General features: G+C 40.5%; 3 protein-coding genes and 1 long non-coding RNA gene across 5 annotated transcripts; 2 read left to right on the forward strand and 2 right to left on the reverse strand.

The window, feature by feature from the left end:
- Window positions 1-511: 511 nt before the first annotated feature.
- Window positions 512-5,948, reverse strand: LOC133840202 (sister chromatid cohesion protein PDS5 homolog B). Its single transcript, XM_062271902.1, is given in 16 exon segments — window positions 512-771; window positions 836-1,129; window positions 1,212-1,486; window positions 1,547-1,626; window positions 1,692-1,828; window positions 1,889-2,725; window positions 2,791-2,884; window positions 2,940-3,203; window positions 3,271-3,386; window positions 3,389-3,454; window positions 3,456-4,015; window positions 4,156-4,324; window positions 4,386-4,593; window positions 4,664-5,049; window positions 5,129-5,271; window positions 5,687-5,948. Coding segments are annotated over 15 exon segments (3,663 nt in total). The 5' UTR covers window positions 5,210-5,271; window positions 5,687-5,948; the 3' UTR covers window positions 512-675.
- Window positions 5,949-6,730: 782 nt separating this feature from the next.
- Window positions 6,731-9,039, forward strand: LOC133840204 (metallophosphoesterase 1). Of its 2 annotated transcripts, none has more exons than XM_062271904.1 (5): window positions 6,731-6,938; window positions 7,006-7,115; window positions 7,171-7,433; window positions 7,573-8,080; window positions 8,148-9,039. In XM_062271904.1, the coding sequence occupies exons 1-5, from the start codon at window positions 6,913-6,915 to the stop codon at window positions 8,333-8,335; spliced, it is 1,095 nt and encodes a 364-aa protein (XP_062127888.1). In that variant the 5' UTR covers window positions 6,731-6,912; the 3' UTR covers window positions 8,336-9,039. The 2 variants fall into 2 exon arrangements, with proteins under 2 accessions (XP_062127888.1, XP_062127889.1); XM_062271905.1 differs by having other exon boundaries at window positions 6,791-6,938; window positions 7,600-8,080.
- Window positions 9,040-9,080: 41 nt separating this feature from the next.
- LOC133840203 (tyrosine-protein kinase-like otk) lies at window positions 9,081-10,960 on the forward strand. The gene is made up of 3 exons (XM_062271903.1): window positions 9,081-9,219; window positions 9,341-9,837; window positions 9,903-10,960. The coding sequence occupies exons 1-3, from the start codon at window positions 9,153-9,155 to the stop codon at window positions 10,638-10,640; spliced, it is 1,302 nt and encodes a 433-aa protein (XP_062127887.1). The 5' UTR covers window positions 9,081-9,152; the 3' UTR covers window positions 10,641-10,960.
- A 1,278-nt stretch (window positions 10,961-12,238) lies between these two features.
- LOC133843196 (uncharacterized) lies at window positions 12,239-13,282 on the reverse strand. The gene is made up of 3 exons (XR_009894479.1): window positions 13,197-13,282; window positions 12,953-13,095; window positions 12,239-12,909 (listed from the first exon to the last, which is right to left on the reverse strand). It is a non-coding gene; the product is annotated as an uncharacterized LOC133843196 (long non-coding RNA).
- Between the last annotated feature and the right edge of the window lie 1,694 nt (window positions 13,283-14,976).

Genomic DNA, 14,976 nt, shown 5'->3' on the forward strand with positions numbered 1-14,976 from the left:
TGAATGTTATTTCAACATTTTCCTCAATCGATTTAATACATTTTCAATGCATTTGTATTTTATGAATATGTATATGTGTATATATGTTTATGTAAAGTGTATTACGGATTAATCCATACATTGTATATTAACTAAATTTTAACCGCGTTCATAGAAAAGTTAATATTACGTTCTTAATAAGGCTCTGTTTACTTTACTTCGCGTCATACTTCAACTAATTTTCTTTCTAATTCATTTTATTCGACACACTTCTGATACATATCTAAAAAATTATTATTATACTGGTTTAAAATAGTGCAAAAGGCTGACATTAAAACAAGCCGAATAGGGCATAATACGATAAACACGATACAATTTAAAATATATAATATAATAGCATAATAATAATAATTATAAGGGTATAAGCTACACTTTCGCTTTATTAATTACAGTTACAAATTAACAAATTAAACGGCAATAGCAGCAAAATTAATTTGTTGCTATGTTGGTTGGTCTGTTTCTTTCATCCACACATACGAAAGGTTGCAAAAAATTATAATTTGATATTGATGCTGATTTGCTTCGAATGTGTGTGTTTATGGGTGTGCATGTCTATGGTGTTCTTTCCTACGCCTTAAATATTTAGTTAACTTAGGAGCTAAACTAACACTAAACTAACAAGAACGCGATCCTTTCCTACGATTTGGGTGCCGTTGCGGCACCGCCGCGCGTTCGCTTGGCCATAGGCTCCGTTGTGTCTGCTGCACGTATGTTGTCAAACAGATTGTTTTCCTGTAACAAATAAATTTCAATTAAAAGCGAGCTTTTGTAAAGTTAATTAAAGTAGTGCACTTACCAATGAATTCTCATCATCCATCATCGCCAAGTCTGCAGTTCTCTTGGAGTTTGCGGCACTCGCATGTGATAATGCCGTTGTCGTCGATGCTGAAGCTTTGCTCGATTTGGCCCCCAGAGTGTATACGTCCAGCGGTATATAGATCTCGTTATTCTGGAAATTAGCAACGGAGGGCAGTTTATAGTACATTTCAGGCAGCGCAAGTGGCATCGAGAATGCGCTCGAATTGCCATCAAACTGGCCAACTTTGGCATCGATGATGTGCATGGAGAGATCACAGAGCGCCCACATTTTCTAGTTACGTATGAAATAAAGAAATATACATTCATTAATTTTATGTGACTAGGTTAGACAAAGGATTTTGTATAATACATACATGGTTATTTTGCATTCTATCTTTTTCCGAGCTCTGACTGTATTCATGGTGTTTAATGAGATGCAACAGCTGCTTGTAGAAGCTATATACAAAAGACTCGCGTTTCGCCATCAGAGGCTCGATTATAAAACGTAAGCATTTTTCCATCTTGCGAAGTTGCACATAGTCCTCGTGATTCGTATAGTTGGGATCATGCACCAATACAGGTATAGCAAAAGCCAGCATGTAATCAGGTAATATATGCAACGACTGAGATTCCGTCGAGCTATCCGGTGCTGTAATTATCAATTTTAAAAATTACTTAATATGTTTTGCGGAATGTAATCAATGCTTACAGGTCATCGCAACAGTTTTAAGATATTCCCGTCGTTTATTCACATCCGCTTCCACATAGTGGCGCACTTGCTCCTGCAATCTGTTATAATTCAAAATGACATTAATTAGTTTAACGAAACTTAGTAAAATTTGTCAACAACTTACTTTCTATTGGTCTCCATGCCACTGAGCACATAGAAACCCATAAAGTCCAGAGGAAGGCAATTGCGAGGGAGACTCCTGCCTAGACCCTTGTGTAACTTTCGCGCAAATATCTCGCGCACCTCCAACACTTGATCTTGCTGCAATATTAAAAAGATTTTAATAAATTTTAGATTTAAAATATGTACAGAAATACCGACCATCAGCTGAGAAAGGTGCAAATACTGCTCAGCGCTGTATTGATCTCCAACACCTTTCTGTTCGCACACCTTAAGCATAGCGCAGGCAGCACCGAGGCGCAACCACGACTTTTCGGCGCCACACAATCGATTTTGGGCCAACAGATCGCCACGCTGATTGACGAAGGCCGCTAGCATGCGGAATGTCTTCTGTGCCGCATGTTCATCGGAACGTAGGCCAAGTAGCCATCGTGCCATTGTCTTGAGTGCATCGAGTTTGCAGAGCGTATCCGGTGGCAACTCGTCCTGGTCACACCAATCACTTTCGGGTAGCTCGATGTCTCGTTGAGCAGGCACCTCCTGTATGAGCAATTCCTTAACTATGCGACGTGCAATCATATTCTTAATGGGCGTTAGGAATGCCTGTGGCATGTTGAACGCAATGTGACCCAATGTCACGATCTTCGTCCGATGATATTCACAGTTTGGAGCAAGTTTCTGCCGGAGCTCCTCAATGATTTCATTGAAAATGGGATGAACTGTTTGAGTGGTTGTAGACGCACTTCCGCCACCGTCCGTTGTTGCCGTAGACGATGACTGACTGTTGACAAAGATACAGCGCACCGCATGCTTGGCCTGTTTGGGTGTCCCCATCAGGGCAAAGTCTTTGCAAATAGGCGCCAGTTCACTCAATATGGCTGGATTTGCATCGTCAATCAGCGGCTGATAACGACCCAAATGTGTCAACGTTTTCAACACCAACGGAGCCACATATTCGTGATCATAGCTCAGCAGTGCAATCAGATGGCGCAGAGAGGTATCCGTAAAGAAGTGTGCGGAAAACACATACGATAACATCTGCAATCATCGAAATTATGATTTAATATAGTTAAATTAAGTCCGAATTAGGTAAATATACTCACGCTTAACAGCTTGAGGCCGCGTTCACCCGCTTCATCTGGCGATATTCCAATTTCATTGCAGATATCACCACCCTGAATGCACTGCTCGATTAGGCTAAAAACAAAATAGATGAGAATTGTTTGATATTCGAACGCGTTTCAATATTTACCTTATGAGCACTCCAATGGACTCTTTATCAACCATTACAGACGCCACACGCTCGATGAGCATCTTGACCGTGTTATAGTAAAGATTTGTCATAATATGAGCGCCCAATTTCTTGAGCAGCACACTCATGGTATCAGCGCACTCGCGGCAACTGACATCTCGCTTAAGCACAATATTGACACAGCGAAGCAGTTGGGCATCCTTGCGGAGATGCTGACTAAACTGAGTGATATATTCATTAGCCTTCAAAGGTTCCGGCAACAGTCTATGAGGCAAATATTAAATAAATTAATTAAAAGTTAAAAGTAATAGAAGTGATTCGGGCTTATTACTTGGCAATGGTACTCTGTTTGGCAGCCAGTTGGCTCAGTACGCGTGGCGTAAACTCCTTGGAGTGATGCAGCTTAATCCAATCGCTGACCGTGTGACGTGATTTCATTTGATTTTTTTTTGCAGCTCGACAAATGCCTTAGTTGCATTTGTATCGAGATCGCTAAGCAGATGATACAACTTTTTTCATGCGCTCTTCAGGCGCCAGTTTATATGGTACCAGGCAGGTTATAAGCAGTCGTTCCACCATCAGTTTATCCTCTAGACACACCTTGTAGTAGCCGTGCATGATTTTATTTTTAATCCATTCAACTTGTTGCTTCACGTCGGGACTCAAATCGTTTGGCTCACAAATGGCGCGTCTATAGATATAGCCAAGTCCGTTCATAGCGTCTCGACGAATTTTGTATTTCTTGTCCATTGTGCGCTCACGCACAATCTCCAACAGTTCCGGCGATTTGACGACAATCTCAAAATTTCTCTTTGCGGTTTCCACAATAGCCATAACAACTTCATGGCGCACTAGTTCATCCAGATCGTGGTGACGCACGCGTAACTTCTCTGTGATTTCAGGTTGCAGATGAGGATGATTTAGCAGAAAGTGCATTGAGGATTGAACGCATTTCACGCGAACCGGTTCGGTGATGTCGCAAAAACGACCAAAGAAAACACGCAAGAGCGATGGATACTTCTTGGACAGCTGCGAATCCTTCTCAGAGAACATGCGTGCCAGCAATGTAGTGGCCCCTATTATTAAAAAGGCCCAAATTACAAATTACAAGTCTGATTACAAAAACATTCATTGCAGATAAATGTGCTGGGTACAAGCTATTGGATAAGATTTAAGCCGCAGCACCCATTTTACTATGTATGAAAGCGATACTCACTTAATCTCTCGGCATCGTCTGTGGAGAGAAGTTTGTTCTCCAACTGAGGCAGTACGGAACAGAGAAGATCACTGTTGATTTGGTTAAGCTCATAGATTATATCATAGATCTTGCTCGTTATCGAAAGCTTCGAATTTGGTTTGTCCATGACCAATGAACGATTGAAAAACTATAAAAAAAAATGTATACTACAGAGGATCTGGATTTAGATAGTTAAACTAAATAATTACCAATTTAATGGTTGCCTCAAAGGCATCGCCAGTCTTTACTAGCAACTGCTCCGTGAGCTCATGTGCATATTTATTCGTTGATTTATTTGGCTCCACAATATTGATCAGAATAAGATCCAGCAGTTCTACCGACAAGTTGTCAGCCTCAGTTATTAAGGGACTCAGCACATCCAAAAAGAAGTTCTTCACTTTAACGCTATGCTGATCACTGTGATTGTAAATAATCGTAATTATTAAATTGAATTAGGAATTAAATAACAATTGCAACCCAAGCTCACTTGATAATCTTGAAGACGGTGCTGAATAGCTCGTAAAATATTTCTTGACAATCTTCAAGCTCAAAACACATGTTGAATGACTTCACAAAGGCCAAGTTCTCCAGTAAGTAGAAATAACGCTTGAACGAAGGATCACGTGGGTCCTTCAGGCCGTGCAATTGCTTGATAAAAAACTTGAAGATTGCCTTGATTTGATCCTGCTCTTTGTAGGGCGCCTCTGGAGCGTAAACCCGCAATACATCAGCTATGCAGCACGCTATCAACAGTTGAACGTCTCGTGACTGATGCTGCATGAAGAAATCGTCGAGTAAGTGCAAGGCCAAAGGAATATATTGTTGATGCAAATTATCATCCTGATCCATAGTTTGAAGCACATTTGCCAGAGTCTGCAGACGATAAGTAGAGTTTAAATAGTTTCTTGTACAGTTGGCATTGAACAGATTGTAATTGTCTGTGTATACGAACCTTGAGACGACGAATCAACTCATCAGTGCCCAAATCTTCGACCAACGGTCTGCAGCCGTTGGGATAAACAATGTCCGCCATTGTTAGCAGCTGCTTAAAGCTCTCGCCCTGTTCTGGATTCCTTTTCTTTTGCCTATATTCGACTGAATGTAAACAATGAAATGAAAATAAATGTAAGGCACAACAACTATCATAACAGTAAAAGGCATCAACAAAAACAAGCGCGACCCTCAATTGATAAAAAATAAATAAATAGCCCATAGCAGCGCCAAGGCAGCGCGGCAGCATTGCCAAATCAACGATTGCAGCGGGCGGCAGCATTGCCAAGCCACTCATACACATACACTGAATTGACACACGCAAATACACTGCAGAAACATACATTTCGAGGAGCCACAGATATTATTGTCAATGGTTTTGCCAAAAAAAATAGAATCACAAGCTGAACGCTACATTGAAAACTCTTTGCACAACAAGTCATTGCATGGCATTTTTATATATTTTCATCAATTTAGATTCATTTTGCAGCTGCAAATTTTTATGCAGAGCTGGTCTTACTTTTCACAATCGGAGTGCAGTCAGTACTCAGCGGTAAAAAAAAATTGCCAAATTCTAATAATGGATGCCGCACTTTTGAAGTAAAGATGATCCGATTTAACCGAAACTACCCCACACAAATACTTCTTGTTAACAGTTATGTTGACATTTTTATAAAAACTTTGTTGAAAAGATGAGAATATAACGCGTTTGTTGTCACCGAGAAAATTTTTAACAGCGCACTTTTTGTGCGAAATGGCACGCCATTACTCTGCTTACAACGTGGCCAGATGTTACGAAACATAGCAGTTGGGCAACGCCATATAAATCTTGAGTTGTATTTTAACAGTTTGCTCAAAATTGCGTTGAATATTCTGATAACATTCTGTAACATCTGTGCACCTTATTAATTATAATATTCATTTATTTACTTATTTTATTTCACATTTCATATCATGGTTATACACTCACTTTATTTAACTATAGAGTAATATTTTTTTTTCGCTTGGCATTCACTAATTTTTTTTAATAAAATAACAGCACTAACCAAATATTATCATAGTGATAGCAGAATATTCAAAATGGATTTCAATAACTTACCGCTGTTAATAACATTCCGCGCAATGTTATGTTGCATTCGTTCTCATGTGTGCGTGCCTCGACAGCTGGTTGCATTACCGCTGTGTGTGAAAATATTTTTATCTTATCTGTGTCAAATCTGAGTGATAATGCTGCGTTTCATCGCACGCTAAATCGAGCTTCAGAACATGTAACGGTCGTATTCGCATTTAAATTTAAAACTGCCAACGCTGCCGTCGCGCCCATGACAACCGGCGCGCATGGCTATCAACATCACCAAAGAGAAATCAACAAAAAGTCTTATAGGTCTGCGCTGCACTTAGGGCTTGCCTGGTAAGATTTCAGCCGGCTATTCCAATTAGAGCACAGTCATGGCTCTTTAATTTAATTAGGCTCAGTGCGACTGACAGCGATGCACACTTGGCAAGTGCGACAGTTAGTTGCCAGCTGTATGTGGCAGCAGCACTTTCATATAATTCAAAACATATTCATAGCATAACTTACGTAAACATCGCATATTTGCAGTTATAAATATAAACACACATACATATTTATGTTGGAATGATACATGGCGAGAATCTGCACAGTTTGTTGTGGAACGCATACGTAAAGTTAACATAATCAAGCAATGTAAATAAGGTCGACGCTCAACTACGACCAGCACTATTATGGCTTCATTGCGTGTAGTTAATAGGTAAGCTTGGAAGCCGAAGTTAGAACAACTATCTAACTATTGAGTAATTAAAATGAATTCCTTGCAGATTAGTCTGTCGTGGATTTATTGTGCTCACTTTGCTGCTCATGTTCTTCAACGAAGTACTTATCTATTATATAGCACAATCCAGATGGCATTCAATCGATTGCCAACATGGTAAGTAAGTTCCGTTAAGAAGTTTTTCAATAATAAATAAAATACTTTCCATTAGAGAACTGCACTCGTTTGCTGCTCATTGCGGATCCACAAATTCTAGGCAACTCTTATGATCGCTCATCGCATAGTCCTTTGGCTCGATACGATTCGGACAGATATTTGCAAAAGTCCTTTGAGCGTGCCATCTCGTTCACGCAGCCACACATCATAGTTTTCTTGGGAGATTTACTGGATGAGGGTAACATAGCTACCGCTCAGGAGTACAAGCAATATGTGAAGCGTTTTAAGCGCATTTTTCAAAACAAAAAATTTACAAAAGTAAGTGCATATTGAGAGAAATCATATACAAAATCAATAGATTGTGACAGCCTTTAATTGAGATATAATATCTACTTTTAGAGTTTAGCTTATAGTCGGTATATTACTTACTCGACTCTATCAATTAATTAACTCACAGTTTCGTATGATCTCCGCCTACTTTCAGCGCGTTCATGTGCCAGGTGATAACGATATAGGCGGCGACAATGGAGATTATATTTCCAACTCGAATCAGCGACGTTTCGAAAACGAATTTATGAGCGAAGATCTGTTTGACTATGACAATCATTTGCGTTTCTTCAAGATCAATCGCATGCTACTAGATTTCACGAACCCCGACAAAGATAACAATGCTGATCGTCTGCGCATCGGAGTCTCGCATGCTCCACTTCTCATTGGCGGCGGACCTTTGTTGCGAGCTATTATCAGCGATTTGGATCCGCATATTATATTTTCGGGACATTGGCACGAATCGCGTATATTTATATACCCCTCGACGAAGGTCATCAATTTCTATGAGAATGCCGTGCGACATTTTGATCTGAAAGCACTAAAAGAGCAGGATCACAGTTATCTAGAGATTATGGTGCCCACATGCTCGTATCGCATGGGTAAATCAAAGATTGGCATGGGCTACGCAGTGCTAGGTGAGTCTCATATTCGTATATATGCACATAGTTCGTCTACAAGTGCTTGATCGGATTTTCTGTTTAGAGGACTATAATCTGAGCTACACGGTGCTGTGGCAGCCGAATCGCTTTATACTGCTCTTCACATATGTCTTCTGGGGCCTGTTTGTGCTGTGCGGCGGCATTGTCTATAAAATGATGACACGATGTCCCTTCCGAGTGGTTAAGCGGCATACTCAATACAGTCGCGTATCAAATGTACCTCAATTTTAGACTGCATAATCCTATCATTAAGAATGAGATTCCTTTTAAACAGTAATTAACCAAGCATTTTATAGCAGCCAAACCTAGTATTTATAATTACTCAAATGTATTGTAGTTAATTTCTAAATAATTCTAGCGCCATATCACAAAACATTGGTTGTACTTTTTCCCTGTGTGAAATATATATCAATACAATACTACAATGTAAGAAAAAAAAGGAGTAGCTCTCAGAGTTGCATTTACTGGCGTAGTTTTGTGCATAATCGAAATACTGGTAAAATAGTGGGAACAGCGCAGGACGCGTGCGCCGACCGGCTGAACGGAGTCAGCTCAGCAGCCTGCCAGTCTTAAATTAGCTCTTTGCGGCGTCAGTTCAATTTCGAATGCGAACGCGCGAGGTTGTCTCTTGTGGTAAACGCTCCTTGCTCTGCGCCCTTATACGGTTACGGGCTGTGCAGAAGGATAATTAAGCGTGACGCGTGTGCGTAACATAAAAATAAACATTAAGCGGCAGATGCCCAACAGTCGTCGTCGTCGTCGTTGTCGACAGCGCTGTGTGAAGTGAAATGAACTGAGGCTGCGTTGCGGAAAATTAAATGAAATGAAATAAAAAGCCAAAGAAACCAAACGCAACGAGGAAACAAAATTCCTGCCATACTCAAAAATAAAAAAAAAAGTAAAAATAAAAAAAAAATAAAGAGCAGACCCTCACACCGGTTTTGTGCGAACCGAAAAAAAAACGAAATAAATAAATAAAACAAAAGGAGAACGAGAACGAACGGGAACCGGGCGATCGTGAAATCAAACAAATTCTTTAAGTCGCGCCATGATGAAGTCACAGATAACCGTGTGGCGGCTCTTAAGCTCTGCTCTGATCCTCGTCTCTGTGCGCGGTAAGAACATCGAACAACTCTGAGTCAACATATCGACTCGTCATCGCTGCTCGTTCGCAACCATTTTCAATGTGCTTTGTGTCTTTCTCTCCCTTCCTCTCTCTGTCTCTTTATCTCACAGCATCGCCAATGCCGGCAGCAGAAGTTAGCATAGTGGAAGGTCCGCAGCCACAGCTAACCGTAAAGGAGCAGAGTGCGGTGCAATTGCCATGTGGCTATCAATTGCCGGACGTGCTCCGCCAGAGCAATAGTGTGACGCTGCGCTGGCGCAAGGATGGCAAGACATTGCGGCAAGTGGAGCTTGGCCAGACGAGCAGCACCACCAGCGAACCGCAGTTGGAGACAATGGTGCGGGAGGATGCTCGACTGACGCTGCGCAAGGAGAATGGTTCGCTTCACTTTGCCAGTGTGCTGGCCAGCGACGCGGGTCAGTATCAATGCGAACTTGTGGTCGAGGGACGGCCGGCAATTAGCTCCAACAGCGGCAGCCTGGAGGTGATTGAGCAGCTGAAGTTTGTGCCACAGCCGCAGCCGACCAAGAACCTGGAATTGGGCAGTGTCAGCAAGGTGCACTGCAAGGCACAAGGCACTCCGCCGCCTCAAGTCAAATGGATGCGGGTAAGTTGAAGGCAAATGCGGCCCAATCATTGCAGCAGCTCAGCATTCGTTCAATCTCTACGCAGGAATCTCAACTGCCGTTGCCAGAGAACGTAACCGATCACAATGGGACGCTGGTGTTCCGTGGTGTCAGCAATGAGCAGCGTGGTCAGTACACTTGCATGGCCAGCAATAGCCAGGGACAGATTAGCGCCACGGTGTCCATCAATGTGGTGGTGGCGCCCAAGTTTACAGTGCCGCCGGTGGGACCTGGTGAGATTAGCGAGGGCGACATCGCTGTGATGCACTGCCAGGCAACGGGCGAACCGAAGCCGACGATACAATGGGACAAGGACTTGACGTATCTGAATGAGAATAATACGGATCCAGCTCGCTTTCATCTGCTGGAGAATGGCACACTAGAGATCCACAATGTGCAGACGGAGGACGAGGGACGCTATGGCTGCACCATTGGCAGCAGTGCTGGACTGAAGCGTGAGGAGGTTCTGCTGGTGGTCAAGAGCAATAAGTCAGCCTCGAACTCGATCATCACACGCATCATCATTGTGATCATATGCCTGGCATTCCTCTACTTTGTGTTGGTGCTGGGCCTCAAGCTGTGGTATCGCTATCGTCGGCACATGGGCAAGGTGCAGCTTGAGGATGCGACGCATGCGGCCGTCGATGGCGATGGCGATGGCCACGAGCATGCCGAGCATGAGCCCTGCCTCACGGAAGCCAATTCCAGCAAGAACCTCAAGAGTAAGCTGCGCGAGAGCACCATTCTGGAGCAGGAGTCGCAGGTGGCCGATGACATTGTCTAGGAAATAGGCAATGGAAATTCGGCTCTCCAGTTGCCACTTTCAATGATCTCCCGCTCTCTCTCTCTATATATATATTCATATGTTACTCGATTTTGTTGTTAAGCGTGAAATGCCCTTAAAAAAGTTCTATTTGTATTTATATTTATATATGTATGTATATTTATCTATGTATGTGAGTATGAGTGCGAGTGCTAGTGTGTATGTATGAGTGAGTGTGCCTGTATATATATATATATATATCCATGTACAGTTATTTTATAGTAGAATAAATATTTTATAGCTCTCATAGAGCCCATTTTATAGTGCAATCGAAAATTCCTCTTCTTAATGGTTAATGGTGCGGAGTTGCAGAGTCCCGGTACAGAATGCCCGGAGTTGGGGTGATTTCGATCATAAAATTTCTTCTATCGTTCGTACAATTTTACTACCGTACGGTACGCACATTTGCCGTCCCCCTTCCCCCTCTGCTGCGCTCCTCTCCCATACAAAGCTCATGCAACTCGACGAATGTTCAGTTTTTTTATGTTCCTCGTTTTTTATGAGCGCTGCAGCCGGCAACGCCATGAAATGTGCCAACTGACGAGTACCAAGACCAAGACACAATTCCCCCTCCCAAAAGGAGGGGGTTCTTGGCATTCCAGAAGCCCACAGAACCGAGCATATATACGGATATGTTTGTGATGGATATTTAAGATACCGAATAAACTGGAATGCCGAGATTGCGGCAATTTGTGCAGAACATTCCCTAGAAAACTCGCAGATAAATTGGCTCTTCGCTTTCAAATAGAATATTATTCTTCATTCGCTATTTATTTAGAATCTGTTTTATTTGCAATCAATAAACTTCTATATTTTAATTTAACGCAATAAGCATTCCTTGAAAAACATAAAAAATAATCTATTTTTCAGGCATTAGAATAAGATAAGCATTTGGGGTATAAGTAAAGAATATAATATTAACATTCAATATGAATAATGTATAATATATATTTTTGGTTTTAGTTTTTATTTCATTTTTGAGGCATCATCATTTTTTACTTACTGCAATATTTTGAATTCGAAGTTGAATAACTTAAATGCTTAAGGCTGATTTCGTTTAATTAAATTGGAAAGTTCAGAGCTAAATGAAATTAATTAAAGTATTACTCGACATTAAGTTCTAGCACTTTTACAAAAATGTTTAAACTTAATAAAACGATTTGAAATTATTTCGTTACCTTAAATTACAAATTTGGAAATCATTCAAAACTAAACTTACTCAAATAGTGAATTATACAAATATTATATTAAATATATATTGAATTTCAAAAGTAAGTATTTTTATGACAATTTATTTTGAATAGCCAACATGCACACAACTTGAGTGAACACCATTTTAATAGCCTTCAATTGATGAGAGAAAATGTTGCAGCATTCGAATTCCCTTTGCCATTTCCTTGTCTTTATTTTATCTTCATAACGTCAATCCATTTCTTATTTTTGTTGTTGTGCTCTGGTAATCTGCCGTTGACTACCCACAGAAAAGCAATGATGACATTTTAGTGCAATTACCAACGTCTGCACTTAATCGCTTCATTTTCATACCCATTTTTATTCCCATTCCCATTTTCATTTCCATTTCCATTTCTATTTCCACTTTCATTTCATTTGCTTTTGCGCCTGATGCCTACTGCCTGCTGCTGTTCAACTTCAATCGCAATTGTCTTTTTGCCTATGCGTTTTATGCATATTTTATGGTTTTTTATAGCGCACACATAAACAAATGCGCTCCATAGCCTAAAGGCACATCAAAGGCAACTACACATGCGCAGGCTGACAGAGCTCATAGTTATGTGGAGCTGGCTAAAGGGGCTGGCGGGACACACACGGAACACACCAACACATGGAGTCAGATAAAAAGCGGCAAGTGCAATTAAACGACCCAAAACACCACCCGAAGTCACCTATCCCCATCACCCTTCCATTCCATTCCCTTCTCTTCCGCTCCTCGCTGAGCAAAACCGATTTGCTCAGAGCTCCAGCCGCAGGTCTCCTCCTCACCTCTACGCTCCATAGAGCTGGCTGGCGTGCCTTTGATCTACAGCGGCGATGGCGACGACATCCACATCCACATCGACATCCACATCGACGTCGGCATTAAAACTCGTTGTTGAGGTCTCTGCCCTTCCGTGTGTTTCTTCTTGTGTTGTTTTTGTTTTTGCTTTTTCGGGTACTTTTTCGCCTCATTTGTTTATGGCAAGTGCACAGAGATCCGAATGCATTGGAACACCTAGAAAACGTGTGTGTTTAAATGTTTATTTTGTTTAGTCTACCCCAAAAGGCCGCATTACTAAAATTTATTTTAATGCCTTTCGAAATGTTTGATGTTTGCAGCACCCATCGACGATCGCTTCCAACACCAGCAACAGCACCAGAAGTAGTAAAGTCTTTTCGGATCGGGATTGCCGGGAATTTGCTACATAAAATTATACGAGGCGTTGAGTTAGCGTAAGCATGCATTATGTTTGCTTCACTTAAGATCAAAGTATCTACAAATATTTAAGCAATAGTACTTACAACTTTACTTTCTAATGGCTCTTGTGTAGTAAAACACTTTCCATAAAAAATTAAAAATTCTTCAGAATTTTAAAATTTAAAAAAAAGTATGTTTTTTTTTTTATATATTTTTTAAAATTGTTTTCGTTTAATATAGAATTTATTCCCAAATTGTCGCTTTGAAATTCCAGTTTACATTTCATATTATTAACGCAACATTTGCCATGTTCTGGGTCGATCGTTGCCGCCCTATAACACGCTTATACAAACAATAGAATCAGTGTATATATAGTATCTGCTATATTCGACATACATACATACATAAGCCCAATAGACTTGGGCCGACATAAATCTCCAACTTTATGACATCAATAACTGTCGCCTGGTCATAGAATAGAAAAGCGCACGGACGGACAACATTTTCGGATGGTCTGTGATAACCACAGACAGCAACCCAGGGCTGTGCTCGAGCCCGTTGTTAATCAGTAAGACCACCCCTCAGCACATATACATACATACATACGCACACATAGACATAGATATATACATATATACAAATGGCAACGGCATTTTTATGACTTTTGGGTGTCAGTCGAAAGGATCTGTTGCAATTGTTTTGGGTTCGCGCTGCCTTTGGGGGTTGAAAGGCGTCGTAAAAAAGCCGGAAAACTATAAAATGAAAAACACACTCGCACACACACACTCGCACACACACAAACGCACACACGCATACATTTAATCGGTCAGACCACGCACAGTAGTCAACAGTCGTTTAGTGTCTTAGACGGAAGCTTCTTGCAGTGTTTGCGCCAGTGTGAGGCCGCTCGTAAAAACAGCAAGCTACCATCTTCCAACCTCCAACTTGCAACTTCCACCTCCCCAGTGCACCATCGTCAGACCCATCACTCGCTACTCATTCACTTTGTAATCATCGTCAACTCGTGCTTGGTTATTAAGGCGCATTATTGTTTGCGTCCGTTGAATGGAGGATTGAGGATGAGGATGAGGATGACGTTGAGGTTGACATTGAGGAGGGGTTGCTTGGCGCGGAATCGCGACTCGCGGAGTGGAAAGCGATGATTATTGACAGCTGATAACTTCATTTGGCATCTAAAGCGATTAGCCATTGGCTTGGTCATTCATTTGCGATGAAATTTTAAATCCGTGCATTAATTGCGAATTAATGCTCTTTAATTGAAGTCAAAGCTCTGACGGAAATATACAAATTACCTATTTTATTTAATATTAACATTAATACCCATATTTTTTGATTTTGGAATAAATGAATAAGTGAGTTTTTTTCTCTAACTATAAGTTATTAAGTTTTTCAATCAACTTTCTCAAACTCTAAAGACAATCCAGGACTCTCTACAATTAAATATTAAATACATTAAAATATCTTAACAAAAAATAAAATAAATTAAAAGTAAAATAATAATAATACAAAAATAGACATCAAATTCAATAGATAATTAATAGAAAGGGCCTCATAATAATTTTCAATTACATAGAATAATAAAAGTTCATTTTCTATAGAATATTATGTTAAACGTTTATGCCTTCTTAATAATTTTCAGTTATTTAATTTATTATTATTAGTACGATAGTAACGTTTTTAATCTAAAAATTAAATACTAAATATACAAAATTCTACTATGATGATAAAAATAGCATGCATTATTATTTAATTTATTTTGGTATTAATGATCTAATGAGCTGTATACCTTAAACACCTTTATTGATAATTTAAACTGAGGACTTTTTGGCGCCATCTACACGTACACCGGTATTTTCCTGCTGT

The sequence above is a fragment of the Drosophila sulfurigaster genome, chromosome 3 (assembly GCF_023558435.1).
Source record: "Drosophila sulfurigaster albostrigata strain 15112-1811.04 chromosome 3, ASM2355843v2, whole genome shotgun sequence".
Taxonomy (NCBI): Eukaryota; Metazoa; Arthropoda; class Insecta; order Diptera; family Drosophilidae; genus Drosophila; species Drosophila sulfurigaster.